This window comes from Galeopterus variegatus, unplaced genomic scaffold (genome assembly GCF_000696425.1).
Source record: "Galeopterus variegatus unplaced genomic scaffold, G_variegatus-3.0.2 Scaffold2963, whole genome shotgun sequence".
Taxonomy (NCBI): domain Eukaryota; kingdom Metazoa; phylum Chordata; class Mammalia; order Dermoptera; family Cynocephalidae; genus Galeopterus; species Galeopterus variegatus.
In genome coordinates, this window is record NW_007729074.1 from 207,971 (window position 1) to 222,242 (window position 14,272).

Genomic DNA, 14,272 nt, shown 5'->3' on the forward strand with positions numbered 1-14,272 from the left:
AAAGACAAAAAAAAAAAAAAAAAAATTCTGATGGGAGGGGGGGGAGGGGGGAGGGAGGGAGGTTTCGGGGATGGGCCATAATAATCAACCACATTGTATATCGACAAAATAAAAATTTAAAGGGAAGAAAAAAAAAAAAAATTCTGAGAGCTGGCCAGTTAGCTCAGCTGGTTAGAGCACAGCTTTATAACCCCAAGGTCATGGGTTCAGTTCCCCATACCAGCCAGCAGCCAAAAAAAAATTTTTTTTTAAATCACTGTGATATTAATATGGAAGTATAAACATGGTAATAAAATTTTATGTATAAATGTTCTGAAGTATTTTTTAATTTCTGTAATTTCAAGATGACAATTTCTGGTAAATTATCTTATTTAATGGAGGAGACTATTTGGATTAGTAATATGATATGTCTCTAGGCCTAGATACCAAGTAGGACTTTTGTATAAACCAGAGCCAAAACTACTTCAAAAGAGAAAATCATAGATGTGATCTGCAGGCCTCCCCCTCGATTAAGCACAGTGAGAGTAGGAATCTCAGCATGGTATAGAGCTTTGTAGACACTTAGTAAATATTTGGTGAACACTCTAATTTCTATGAAATCTTGTACATGATCAAGAAAAACTTTATGCAGTCAGAGTTAGGGATAGGGGTTTACAAATCTACCAGAATAGTTACTAAGTATACAAAAATGGCTGTTTGCAAGGGTTGAATTATCCTCAAAGGCAAGACAAATTGCAAGGAGAGGTGTTGAAGCCTCAGAGTCCAGCTCCCCTTCTCACATGGAGATTCTCCCTCAATTGCCTTTTCTTTTTTGTTAGTATTTTATTAATTTTTTGCTTTTAAGAAAAAATCTTATTAAAGATTTTCAAATATACACAAAAGTAAATAAGTTGTTGGTATTGAAGTATCAAGTCTTGATTTCGTTAACAACATAGTAAATTCTATAAATTTCCCTGAAAATGCTGGGAAGTTGGCTAGTTTTACTTATAGGTAAGTGTATCTCCTAGTGCACATGACTCAAATTCATATCTGAGCACAATGACCAATTGCTGTAGATCAGAGATGTTCCCAATTGCTTGAGGCTGTTTTGAAATTGTGGATGTTCAATCTTTATATATATTTGACCAGATTCTATACCAACTCTAATACAGTATGTACTCTTATTTTTTCTCATTCCTACCTAGCTCTGTATCACCAGATTTTGGGCTTGGTTAACTGTTCAACTATCTGTCCTTCATTGGACATTAGAGCATCCGGTAAGCTGGAAAGTTCCTTGCACAATGACTGTTACATAGGTGCACAAGTCATTGAGCTTTGGAAGGCATTCCAGAGGTTTTCTAGGTGATTCCGTCCGTTTCCAGATTTTACTTATGAAACCAAGTTAGTATCTTCTTTTTTAATGTGTAAATTTTTTAATGTGTTAAATAAAATTACAGAATATGGCAGTAAGACCTGATAGAAATACCAGTGTGTTGTGTATTAAATCCAATAATGGGAAATAAGGATTTGCCTTTAAAATATGATTTGATTTTACTTCTGTTTTTAGCTGGGCCAAATGAAACAAGGTTGGACTACAAAAGCTCCAGTAATGTTCCAGAGCTTGGAGACATCAGATAAATAGAAATTTTGTTGTTTTATCCCACATGGCAAAAATGGGACTAATTATACATATTTGTGAAGAATGAAGTTGCCTATTTAGGATCGGTTTTATTGTGTGCATGTGTTGTTTTTTTAAAATTTTGTAATCTCACTAAAATATATAAAAAAATATAAACTCCAATTATTTTTTTATTAGGTTAACTGACATAAAAATACTGTTGCATTATCATAAAAGTTTCTAAATGTTTTCTATAATTACCTCGTAGTGGACTGGTAATGAAGTTTGTGGAATTGCACTAGTCTGTAGACCACACTTTCGGTAGCACTGCTCTAGATTTTCTAGCAAACGGAGGGAGGCCAAGGATACTGCACTGAGCTTTTGATTATACCCTAGATAGAAAGCTCTTCAAAGGCCAGTCCATGTGATAATCATCTTCTTATTCAAGAGCTTGGGACAGGGCTGGATACATAGTAGGCAGGTGGTGAAAACTCTGTACCTTATAATAAATATTATAAGGTGATAAGTGGGCTCATAAAACTGAATGGGCTAGCACAAATCCTGCAAATATTCAAAACTATGGATTGTGAAATAGTAACTTAGGAGGGTTTTCATATCAGAATATCATTTTTTTCTTTAGGATAAAACAGACCTTAAAAAATTTTCTTTTTTTTTTTTTTTTTTTTTTTTTTTTCCGTGTCCGGCAACGGATCGCAACCCTCAGTGTTGCCCCCGTACCGGACCGGGGACCGGCAACGGGACCGCAAGCCTCGGTGCTGCTCCCGCGCCTCGCTCAGCCAGTGAGCGGGAGCCGGTCTGTATGTGGGATCCGAACCCTCGGACGGGAGCGCCGCCACGCTTCCCAAGCGGCGCACTATCCAGTGCGCCACCGGGCCGGCCCATTAAAAAATTTTCTAATAAAGTACATACAATCCTGAGTGACAATTGAGAACCAGCTTTCATAAATAAAGTTAAACATTTTGCTCCCTTTTAAGAACACAAAAGCTGAATAATGCCAAAGATAGTTTATAGGGGGAAATAAATTTAGGAGATTTAGTAAGGTTGAACCATTTGGAATCATGACTCATTTTTGACTCATTTATCAGTCAAAAAAAGTTGAATACTGGCAGTTATGTGTGGCTCAACCTAGAGATATGGCAACGTGGAATCCTGGGAGTACATAGATATCATTTAGCACATTCTCTTTGTTTAATTGTAGGGAAACTGAAGGCCAAAAAATTACATTTGAAACAGCAAAACCATTCTAGAGTTAACTAATTTACTAAAGATAAAAACAAAGGACAAAACCAAGTTTCTTTTCTTTGGACTATTTCTACTTAAGTTTTGGATCATTTTCTGTTTAAAATAATGGCATAAATAAGTTCAAGGGAAATATTTAGTGTTTTTAAAGTAAGAAAATGTTTAAGAGTTTTAGAAAACATGAATTTACCTAAACTGATTTTGGAGAATTTTACTTGATTTAGCTCATTATATAATTTTTATTCTGGGAGGCCAGAGGAATGCAACTAAGATCTTTTGCCTTGGTACTTGGTTTCTGATTGTGTACATTTATATTTCTCACAGAAGAAATTCTGATGGAATAAATCAGAAGGGGGAAAAAATTGTCTTTAAGACCCTTTACTAACAAGCTAATGTTAATAGTCATCAGAGGCAACTTGCTTTTACTTTTTCAAGGTCTTAATTTCCTTGTGTAATTATTGGCAGCATTCTATAGTTTTTAGGCTTGACTGACGAACACATCTACACATTATGACAGCAAAGATTTGACAAGTAAGGATTTGTTTTTGTTTACCATGAGTAGTTTCTATGGGGGTTGAATTTTGTTAGTTCTTGGTAGCTTTATATGCTTGTCAGACTGACTTCTTCAGAAGTGATGATGAATTTAAACCTGTGTGGTATGTTCCAGTTCATTTACTTAATGGAAATTAGGGGAATGTATAACTTTCTGAAATTCTTAATTACCATTCTCATTAAGTAAGTGGCTGAAGAAGCAAATATTTATGTCTCATGTATTATCTTGTTTAATTCCCAATCATAACTTAGTCACTAAAGAAATAACTATTCTTCATTCAAACCATCGTGGCTGTCTGGTGAGTTCAGTTGCTAAGAGCTGTCTCCTAATACCGGGGTCCACGGTTCCATTATTTATAGTTGAAGACTTAACACTTCTCTATCGGCTACAGACAGATCCAGCAGGCAGAAATTATGAAGGATATAGTTGAACTGAACAGGATGATTAATCGACTGGATCTAATTGACATTTATTAGAGTATTTTGGTGGGAGAAGGAGGGAGAGATAAAGAGGTGAAACAAGGGATTTTTTTGTGCAGTGAAATTATTTTATATGATACTGTAATGGTGGATAAATGTTATTTTATTGTCAAAATCCACAGAATGTACACCACCAAGAGTGAGACCTAATGTAAACTATAGACTTTGTAAATAATTATGTGTCAGTATTGGTTCATCCATTGTAACAAATGTACCGCATTGATGCTGGATGTTGATGGGGGATAGACTGTGTTTATAGTGAAGGAGGAATGTTTGTTGGAACTCTACTTTAAGCTCACTTTTGCTGTGAACCTAAAACTGCTCTAAAAAGTAGAATTTGCTAATTTAAACAAATACATATGGAACCCAGTGTTTTCTAAAGGTATTCTATAGTTTATTTTTCATAGTTATTTCCATTTTTATTGGAAAACTAAGGCAGAGGTGTGCATTATTGGTGTATTCCTACTAGGTGAAAATATGGAATCATTTTGCTCTGATGTATAAAGATTATACTTTATGAAAGTATATTTTTTGCTAAATGCCATTTATCCATGTTTGTTTGTTTGGATCCCCAAGCCTTTGTTCTGAAATTCCATTCCGATAAACTAGAATCTTAACGGAAAAGCTATGTTTCATCTACCAAAGAATAACATAAACTGACTTTCTGTAGCTTATTTTTAGTGCCAACTTTAAATGCTGTTCTTTTCAAGCAGCAAGAAGAAATTAATAATTATATAGAAATATGAAATTATTGGGGACCGACTTAGAACTGAAGGACAGGCTTTGGGGTTCATAAATATCAGAGTTTCCTGTTTTCAAATATTAGCCTCTCAATTTTCAGTTACTTATATAAGTCATATACAGGTTGAGCATCCCTAATCCAAAAATTTGAAATCTAAAATGATCAAAAAATCCAAAACATTTTGAGTGTCAACATGACACTCAAAGGAACTGGAGCATTTGAGATTTTGGATTTTCAGAATAGGGATGCTCAACCGATATGTATTCTGCAAATATTCCAAAATCCCCCCCCCCCAAAAAAAAAAATTCGAAATCTGAAACACTTCTGATTCCAAGCATTTCAGATAAGAGATACTCAACCTGGCTGTGATACTGAATGAGCAGTTTACTCAAAGAGGCATCATTATCTTGAGTTCACTTTTATTTATTTATTTACTTATTTCTTTTTATCCATGATTTATTTATTTTACCCATCAGTAGTCATTTATTTAGCTCCTGAATCAGATCTTTAGGCAGAACTCAGAGGGGAAGTCTCTTTCCATAAGGTGTCTGCTCAAGTGGGGGCTAGAGGGTCTACTTCCAAAATGCCTCATTCATATGACTGGCAGTTTGGTGTGGCTGTTGGCTGGTAGCTCAGCCAAGGCCAAGAGCTGAAGGCTAGAGTCCTTTTTTATATAGGACTCGACTCCCGCAAGCTGCTTACGGCATAGTGCCTGGGTTCTAAGAAGAAGCCTCTCAAGAGCAAGATGGAAGTTGCCAGTTTCATAAAACCTGAGCCAGAAAATTGGCACCACATTACTTCTGCCATGATCTTTTTAAAATTAGCTTTTTAAAAAAGTCTTTATTTTTGGGCCGGCCTGTGGCTCACTCGGGAGAGTGCGGTGCTGATAACACCAAGGCCACAGGTTCGGATCCCACATAGGGATGGCCGGTTCGCTCACTGGGTGAGCGTGGTGCTGACAACACCAAGCCAAGGGTTAAGATCCCCTTACCGGTCATCTTTAAAAAAAAAAAAAAAAAAAAAGTCTTTATTTTTTAGAGCAGTTTTAGGTTCACAACAAAATTGAGCAGAAAGTACAGAATTCCTGTATACCCACTGCCCGTACATACACACAGCCTCCTCTACCATTAACATCCCATACCAGAGTGGTACATTTGTTATAATGTATGAACCAACATTGGCACATTGTTGTCACATAAAGTTCATAGTTTATTAGGATTCACTCTTGATATTGTACATTCCATGGGTTTGACACATATATAATGACATATCTGCCATTATAGTATAATACAGAATAGTTTCACTGCCTTAAAAATTATCCGGAATCCACCTATTCATTCCTCCCCCCTCCCACCCCCTTGGCAACTACTGATCTTTTTACTATCTTCCATAGTTTTGCTGTTTCTTCAGTGCGTATTTACAGAGCACCTATTATGTGCCAGTCACTGTGCTAGACCCCAAAGGTTAAATATTAAATAAGAGGGGCGGGGTCCCTGCCTTCTCACTTACGTTTTAGAGCAAGATATGGGCCTGGCAATTACCCTACATTGTGGTAAATACCACTATTTACTACACAGCCTAGAAAGAGACCCCTGTCTCAGATTTGGGGTTCAAGGAAGGTTTCCTGTGTAAAGTAAGATCTATACTGAAGCCTGAAGAAAAAGGTAGTGTCAACAACATAAGGGGATGAAGGAACGGCAGCTAAGATTTTCTAGGTAAAGGGAATAGCATGGGCAAAGGACCAGAGGATAGTGATAGAATGACAGATTTAGGAGCTAAAAGGAATTCCATATTGATGGAAGGAAAAACAAATTAGTGGAAGATTATGAGAGGCAGAGGGAGATGAAAAGAAATGAAGCTAGAGAGGCAGAGGAGGTACCTGATTGTGATTTGCCTTGTAAGCCAGTGCTTACTCTGTTGAGCTTGGACTTGATCTTCAGTGGTTCTCGAACTTATCTGGCTCGATGTCTCCTTTTTATAGTAGATATTTTCTTTTTCTTTTTTTTTTTTTTTTTAAAAAAGATGACCGGTAAGGGGATCTTAACCCTTGCCTTGGTGTTGTCAGCACCACGCTCACCCAGTGAGCAAACTGGCCATCCCTATATGGGATCCGAACCTGTGGCCTTGGTGTTATCAGCACCGCACTCTCCCGAGTAAGCCACAGGCCGGCCCCTATAGTAGATATTTTCTAATGCCCCTTTATTATTATTAAATGGAATTCTTATATGATTATAATTTATACATAATAAACTTAACGTGCATAATTTCTAACAAATCAATACGATGACATAAATGTAATATAAAGGGAAAATACAAGGAAATGAAAATAAAGTAATTTGAAATATGTATTTTAAAATGTAAACATTAGGAGGAGAGGGAGGTGGGAGAAGTGATGGACTAACGGGTACAAAACTATGCTGTCTACCCTAAGTGAATCATTGTGCAGTATATGCATGTATTGAAACAGCACACTATACCCCACAAATATGTACAAGTAAATGTTAAAATAAAAAAAATTTTAAATGTAAATGTTGAGGCACTACTGCATTAAAACATATGGGTTAATCAGATGCTTGCATCTATAGGTAGAATCACTATGACTGCACAACAGAAATGCAGATATATACAGATGTGCTGTATTTACTGGTAGCTCAGACAGTTTAAATGGTATTGCCATTAGTAATGAGATTTTCCAGTGTTCAACATCCGGTTTGTAAAGTTCTGACCAAACCAAAGTATAAGTTATGTTAGAGTGTTCCTGAAAATTTGGTGTTTATTAAAACTGCAAAAAAAATACTTTTGTATGTTCAAAAAAAAAAAAGTTAATTTCTAGGCTCAAGTAATTATAAACAGGTTTGTCCACATCATGTCAGGGGGGACATTGCAAAGTCATGTGAGATACAGGTCAATTTGTTTTGTGGGATATTCTTGAGCAGGGCTTGGCAAACAATAACCTGTATGGCACACTGCCTGTTTTTGTATATAGCCCATGAGCTAAGAATGGCTTTTACATTTTTAAAGAGTTGTAAAAAAAAAAAAAGGAAGAATATACAACAGAGATGGTAACACTTTTCCAGAAAGTATGCCAACCTGTTTTCTTGAACACTTCAGGATGCCTAGCATCCCTGGCTCCTGCTCACTAGATGCCAATAGCACTGCAATCACTGTGAAACCAAACATAACCTCTACCATTTCTCAGGTGCCTTTAAGGGAGACAGTACTGCTTTGTTGAGAACCATTACCCTAGTTTATTAGCTTTCAATTTTTTATTCCCTGTGACATGCTTAACAGATAGTAATATGTGCATGATATATTTCCATGCAGAGTTCCTGTTGTTTGTAATTTTTTTTCTTCCATTCAAGGAAATAATTAAAATGGGGCAGGAAATTGTTGATATAAGAATAACTTAAAAACCTTCCAATTTATACTTACAAATATAAATCTTTACAAACTTCAATATTTGTACTACTACTACTAACATATTACTTGTAACTTGTCTCATACCTCATAATAAAATGCTTTACAGCATCCTGACTGTTAGTCACTGCAGCAGGTAATAGCCAGCCACAGGATAGTTTTAAACAAGGAAGAAGTGGTAGGATTTTATTCACAGTTTAGACAGATCACTTTAGTGTTACAGAAGATAGACTCAGGGGGTGCACACTTAGTTTAGGTACAAGATAGTGAAGGCCTCTACCAAGTAGGGACAGAGCAGAGGGTACATATTATTAGAGACTTATTTCAGATATTAAAATCAGTAGAACTTGATGATTGAAAGGTTATAGGCATTAGTTTTTAACCTTTGTTGCCTATTAGAATCCCTTGGAAAACTTTTTTTTTTTTTTTTTTGTCTTTTTCCGTGTCCGGCAACGGATCGCAACCCTCAGTGTTGCCCCCGTACCGGACCGGGGACCGGCAACGGGATCGCAACCCCCAGTGTTGCTCCCGCGCCTCGCTCAGCCAGTGAGCGGGAACCGGTCTGCATGTGGGATCCGAACCCTCGGGCGGGAGCGCCGCCGCGCTTCCCAAGCGGCGCACTATCCAGTGCGCCACCAGGCCGGCCCACTTGGAAAACTTTTAAACAATACCAGTGCCTAGGCCACATTCCAGAATTTCTAGAAATCAGAATTTCTGGGATGACATCTGGAAACTGATATTTTTAAAATGTACCTCATGATTCTAATATGCAGCTAGTGTTGAAAGCAACCAATCAAGTTGTGGAGGAGAAGGAAAAATCAAGAATGAGTACCAACCAGGCTGCCCACTTAGGCTACCAGTAGATGGAGGTGGTGTGCTTTGAACAGTGTCTGTTCCATGGTAGCTGTTCAAATATTTCTTGAGTTAAATGAAAATTGATGACTTTGAACTCAAACCAAAATCAATTCCTCATTTAATTTATGATTGTTCTAAATTTGATGACTTGACCACAGTTCAAGATATTATTGACTGGAACCCAACCAAAATCATTTCTGTCACAGGTGAAGTTATATTGAATGGCTACCTCTTGATATATTTGAGGAAAAGAATAATACAAATCACATGGGTCATGCTGTGATATTGTGTAGCAAGGTGAAGTGGAAATAATTTGACTTTGTTATAATATATTATACAAATTAGTATTTCTGTTGAGTGGCATAGCCAGAGGTCTTGGGTCTGAATATCTGGTAAGTAGGCAGATATTTAATAAATGTTTATTGAACTGTAACATGAAATATCTTTACCAGAAAGTTGTAATATTTGCCATATCACTTTTTAATATTAATGGAGAAATGAAAGGCAGCATGTTTGTCTTCCAGCCTCAGTCCCACTTCAACCTATACTCAACCTGTACATTGTCTACGTTTACAATTCTCTGTTCCCACTTCTACTGCCCTATTTTAGTGAGGACTCTTGGTTCCAAATGACAGAAAAATAGCTTAAGTTATCTTGAACAGTAGTAGGTGGAATTTATTGGTGACTATAGTTGGGAAGGATGCTGAGACAGCATATAGAATTGAAGGAAGGCCTATAGGAACCAGGGCCTTGGGGACTATAGAACAGAGATATCATCCTAATAGAACCCACTCTCATCTCTGCTTGGCTTTATTCTTTTTTATTGCAATCACGCTTTTGCCATAAGGTCAAAGAAGATGGCTGTCTGAAACCGTGGCCTCACATCCTTCTGGGAAATTCACCTGGGCCAGTCAGTGTGCCCAGAGAAAGGAGGGTACTATGATGTGTCCGGTTTGGAGCTCATGCCAGCTCCCATGGACAGGAGAGGTTAGGGAAAGAAGAGGCAAAGAAAAGCTTGTCCCTGGGACTGAATAATTAACTGTCGCTCTCCTCTCCACGGTTCCATTGCCTCAGCGCTCTGATGATTTCCCACTTCAGTCTAGCGACTTACTTTTCACAGATTCGGCTTTCTAAAATACAGCTTGCATTATGATTACCCAGTTACCTAGCTCCTTATTGCCTATGTATAACAATATGTAAACTTCTGGCTTTTGGTATGCTCTATAATCTGACTCCAAACTGCCTTCTCAATCTTTATCTCTGTTTTCCTGTTCATTGTTAAAGTGAATTGGTTGGCCCTCTAAGTTCTGGTAATACTTTTATATTCCTCACGGAATCAGTCAAACCGTTAAGTAAAAAGTTTGTGGTAATACTCTTCATATTATTGTTTGTCTTAGAGTATCTGAAGGCCAACAACTGAAGCATTGTAGTTGCTTCTCAGGTACTGGCATCTCTGTATCATTGTTGGCAGAATGTACCAGTTTAGATTTTTTTCATTGGTAGTGATACACTCTACCTCTCTGTGTAGTTACTTATGACAACTAAGTAGAGGGAAACATGGCTTAACAGGTGGGAGGCTTTGGCTCTGCACTTATCTCACTGACTTTTCAGGAAAATTAGCTGGCTTCTCTATGCTTCAGTTTCTTTTTCTATAAATTGAGAATAAAGAGAACTAATAATACTTCTGTCTACTTAATAGCCTGTGAAAATGGATTATGAGGCTCAAATGAAGTAATAGATGTGAAAATGCTTTGAAAGGTTAAAGAGTACTGTGCAAATTTAAGGCATTTGATTGTACTCGAGATTATATTTAGTTACTGTGTTTTCTTGGATGCTCGAATGGAAAACCCAGTGTTAATGGTAATTAAGCTTTGAAATTTTATGGAAAAATATAAAGTAGCATATAATTTCAGAGCAGTATCATTGTAAATGAGGTATTTGGCTGAAGATGGGCTGCAAAGCTAAAATAATGCATTCATTTAACAAAATTTACTTGGTACTTTTTATGGACAAGGCATTGTATAATTGTAGTATATCAAACTAAGCCTGGCTATAAGGCACTTTGAAATTATGTAAGATTTCATCAGAGAAGCAATTAACTTTATTCTTGTGCTTTGTTATTAAAATTTTTTTTCCTCCACCATGAAATTGGATATTTAAAAATTAGATTCTAATTATTGATATAGAATTTGAGTGCCATGGAATTTTTAACAGCTTTCTTGATATTTAATATTTGGAAAGGGAGTATTTTTGTACTTACAAAGAACTTATTCTCATTACTGTCACTTGATGACCCTTTTTGAAAGCTCATTCAGTGATTAAGAATCACTCAAAATATCATCTGTAGTTAAAAAGCTATCTTTTTCTAGTTACCTACCAAATTCAAATTCCTTATTTTTTCTGTCATCTTTATAGTCTATTGCATCGGCAGACATGGATTTCAACCAGCTGGAGGCATTCTTGACTGCTCAAACCAAAAAGCAAGGTGGGATCACATCTGACCAAGCTGCTGTCATCTCCAAATTCTGGAAGAGCCACAAGACAAAAATCCGAGAGAGCCTCATGAACCAGAGTCGCTGGGACAGTGGGCTTCGAGGTCTGAGCTGGAGAGTTGATGGCAAATCTCAGTCAAGGCACTCACCCCAAATACACACGCCTGTGGCCATAATAGAGCTGGAATTAGGGAAAAGTGGACAGGTGAGTTCAACTTCAATCAATTCCCTTTTGTAAACTGTATTTTCCATTGCACATTAGCCCATACATTTGGGTTGATTTTATATAACAGTCTTCTTTGCAGAGATAATAAGAATAATAGGAAAAGACCCTGTTTTCTAGAATCCCTTTTCAGAGGTAGAATCACCTGAAAATCTGTATACTCCAAATGGTGGGCAGCATCTGGAAACCAGCCTCAGGGTCCTGGCAGCTGTCTCAGAAGAACAGCATGGGCGACTGCTGCATTTTAGTTAAATCTCAGAATTTTTGGTATTTGGTCAGAATCTCCAAAGCAATAATAGAGATATTAAAGACCAGGAATTGAGATTTAACAACACAGAACAAAACCATCTCACCCTGTCATCTTTATAGTTGGTCAGATATAGGAGGCAATGTATCATAATTACATTAGGTATTATTCCTAAACACCCTAAGTGTTATATCTCTTTCATTGAGCTCAAAAATAATTCTCAATTTGATCTTGAATATTTATAAAACAGTGCTGCTTTTCCTTGAAGTTTTCACGGTCATTATAGCAGATAATTTTAGTGTATGCATGATTTTTCTTGAAGTTATTATTTATGCTCCAGATGACTACTAGATCAAACTTTTTTTTTTTTTCCTTTTTGTCTTTTTTACTGACCGGTAATGGGATCACAACCCTCAGTGTCGGCCCTGCATCAAACTTTTAATGACTTTTTATGTCTTTTGGAAAGGAACCTGGTAATTAGGAAGATAAAACCCAGATCACTGAATTAACTAATAAGATTTGTTGTCAGATAAATAATCAAATAAGTCCTATAATAGAAATTTATTTCTTTTCCACTTAATGATGAGAGTATTTTTTAGCTGCCAGGTTTCCTCACATATTTCCTTCTTTAGTTTCCTTTGATTTTTCAGTGTTTGCAGTTCCATACTGACTTTAATTTTAATTTAAAAGATAATTCACTTAAAAATTCTTTTCAAAAGTAAATTTGGAATACCTTTTATTCAGTTATCATAAAACAGTACTAATTGCACTTACTGACTGGTTTGTCTGATCCTAAAGACCATTCTCTTAATCATTATGTTATATGGCATATATAACTTCAAAAAGTTTGTGGATGATCTGTGCCAGCTTCCCCCCAAAAAATTGGCTAAAATGTTTGTGGAAAAATTGAATTAAAAGATAATATGAATCCTTCCATGAATTTTTTGAAGACACCTTGAATGTATGTATGTATGTATGTGTTGTGTGCATATAGTTTCTAAATAAAAACTGACAGATTAGAAAGGTACAGTAAGTACACTTAGATATCTAAGTTTCACCAACCATTTCTATATGCTGTTCATTTTTTATTCTGGCAATAGTGATTATTGCATTTTGTCTTTAAGTATTCGACATTTAGGCTGGAATATGAAAACTCATATTCATTCATTTATTTCTAAGAATTTCAAGACTCCTAGAAAGCTATTATAGTATTTCTTTAGCCTGACATTTTCCTAATATTTTTTGAATTGGTTTATAATATGCCTTTATTGCTACAGGGAGTTTTTATTTATTTATTTTTTAATTTTTAAAATAGACTTTAATTTTTATTTTATTTCCTTTTTGTGTCTGGTGTATTCTTTTCTATTTATTTATTATTATTTTTTTACATGCAAAGATGTCGTTGCAGAGCAGTGGAAGGGGCAGGTGGGAAGAGGGTAGAGAAACGGATGTGAGGGCCCACAACCAGCTCCTTCACTGGCCTGGTTGCAGAGGGTGGGGGAGGCATGGCTAAAGTCTGTGGGCTCCCCCTACTCCAGCTCAGAAGCCTGGGGGGTTTCTAGCAGTGGCTCAGTTGTCACTGGGCTGGATGTGAATGTCGGGGGCGTGGCTGAGGCCCTTGACATCCCTGCACCCTGGCTTGGGAGCCCAGGGGGCTTCCAATGGTGGGCCGGTCATTGCTGGCTAGATGCAGACATTGGGGGGTGTGGCTGAGACCCTCAGCCCCCACCCCATCCTGGCTGGGAGGCATGGGGAGCTTCTGGCAGTGGGTTGGTTGTTGCCAGCCCAGATTTGGACATCAGCATGGCATGGCTGAGGCCCTCAGCCCTCTCCTACCCTGGCTGGGGAGCCTGGAGGTTTCTGGCAGCAGCACAGTTGTCACTGGGTGGGATGTCGACTTGGGGGGGATGGTTGAGACCTTTGGCCACCCCCACCCTGCTCAGGAGACTGTGGGGCTTCTGTGGAGGCTTGGTTGTTGCTGGGGTAGATGTGGTCATCAGGAGGGTGTAGCTGAGGCCCTTGGCTCCCCGCTCCACCCTCTCCTCTGTTTGGAATCCCTGGGGGCTTCTGGTAGCAACTTGGTCATTGCTGGGCTGGATGCGGAGTCTTTAACCTCTCCCACCCCAAATCAGGGGCCTAGGGATTTCTGCGGTAGCTCAGCCATCACTGGCTGGATGTGGATGTTGTGGGAGCGGTGTGGCTAAGGAGCTTGGCCCCCCCACCCCCGGCTTGTGAGCCTGGGGGGCTTCTGCAGTGGCTTGGTTGTCACTGGACTGGATGCGGATGTTAGGGGGGCATGGCTGAAGCCCTTGTACTTCCCCCATCCTGGCTCGAGAGCCCAGGGGCTTCTGGTGGCAGCTCAGTTGTCACTGGGTTAGATGTGGATATCCGGGGGGCATGGCTAAGG

At 38.0% G+C, this 14,272-nt stretch overlaps 1 protein-coding gene across 1 annotated transcript in view; it reads left to right on the top strand.

Moving 5' to 3' along the window:
- Positions 1-14,272, top strand: part of COMMD1 (copper metabolism (Murr1) domain containing 1) — an 80,428-nt gene that overhangs the window by 43,591 nt on the left and 22,565 nt on the right. The window contains exon 2 of the mRNA XM_008583547.1: positions 11,319-11,600. Coding sequence (XP_008581769.1) covers positions 11,319-11,600 — 282 coding nt within the window. The remainder of the gene's footprint in view (positions 1-11,318; positions 11,601-14,272) is intronic.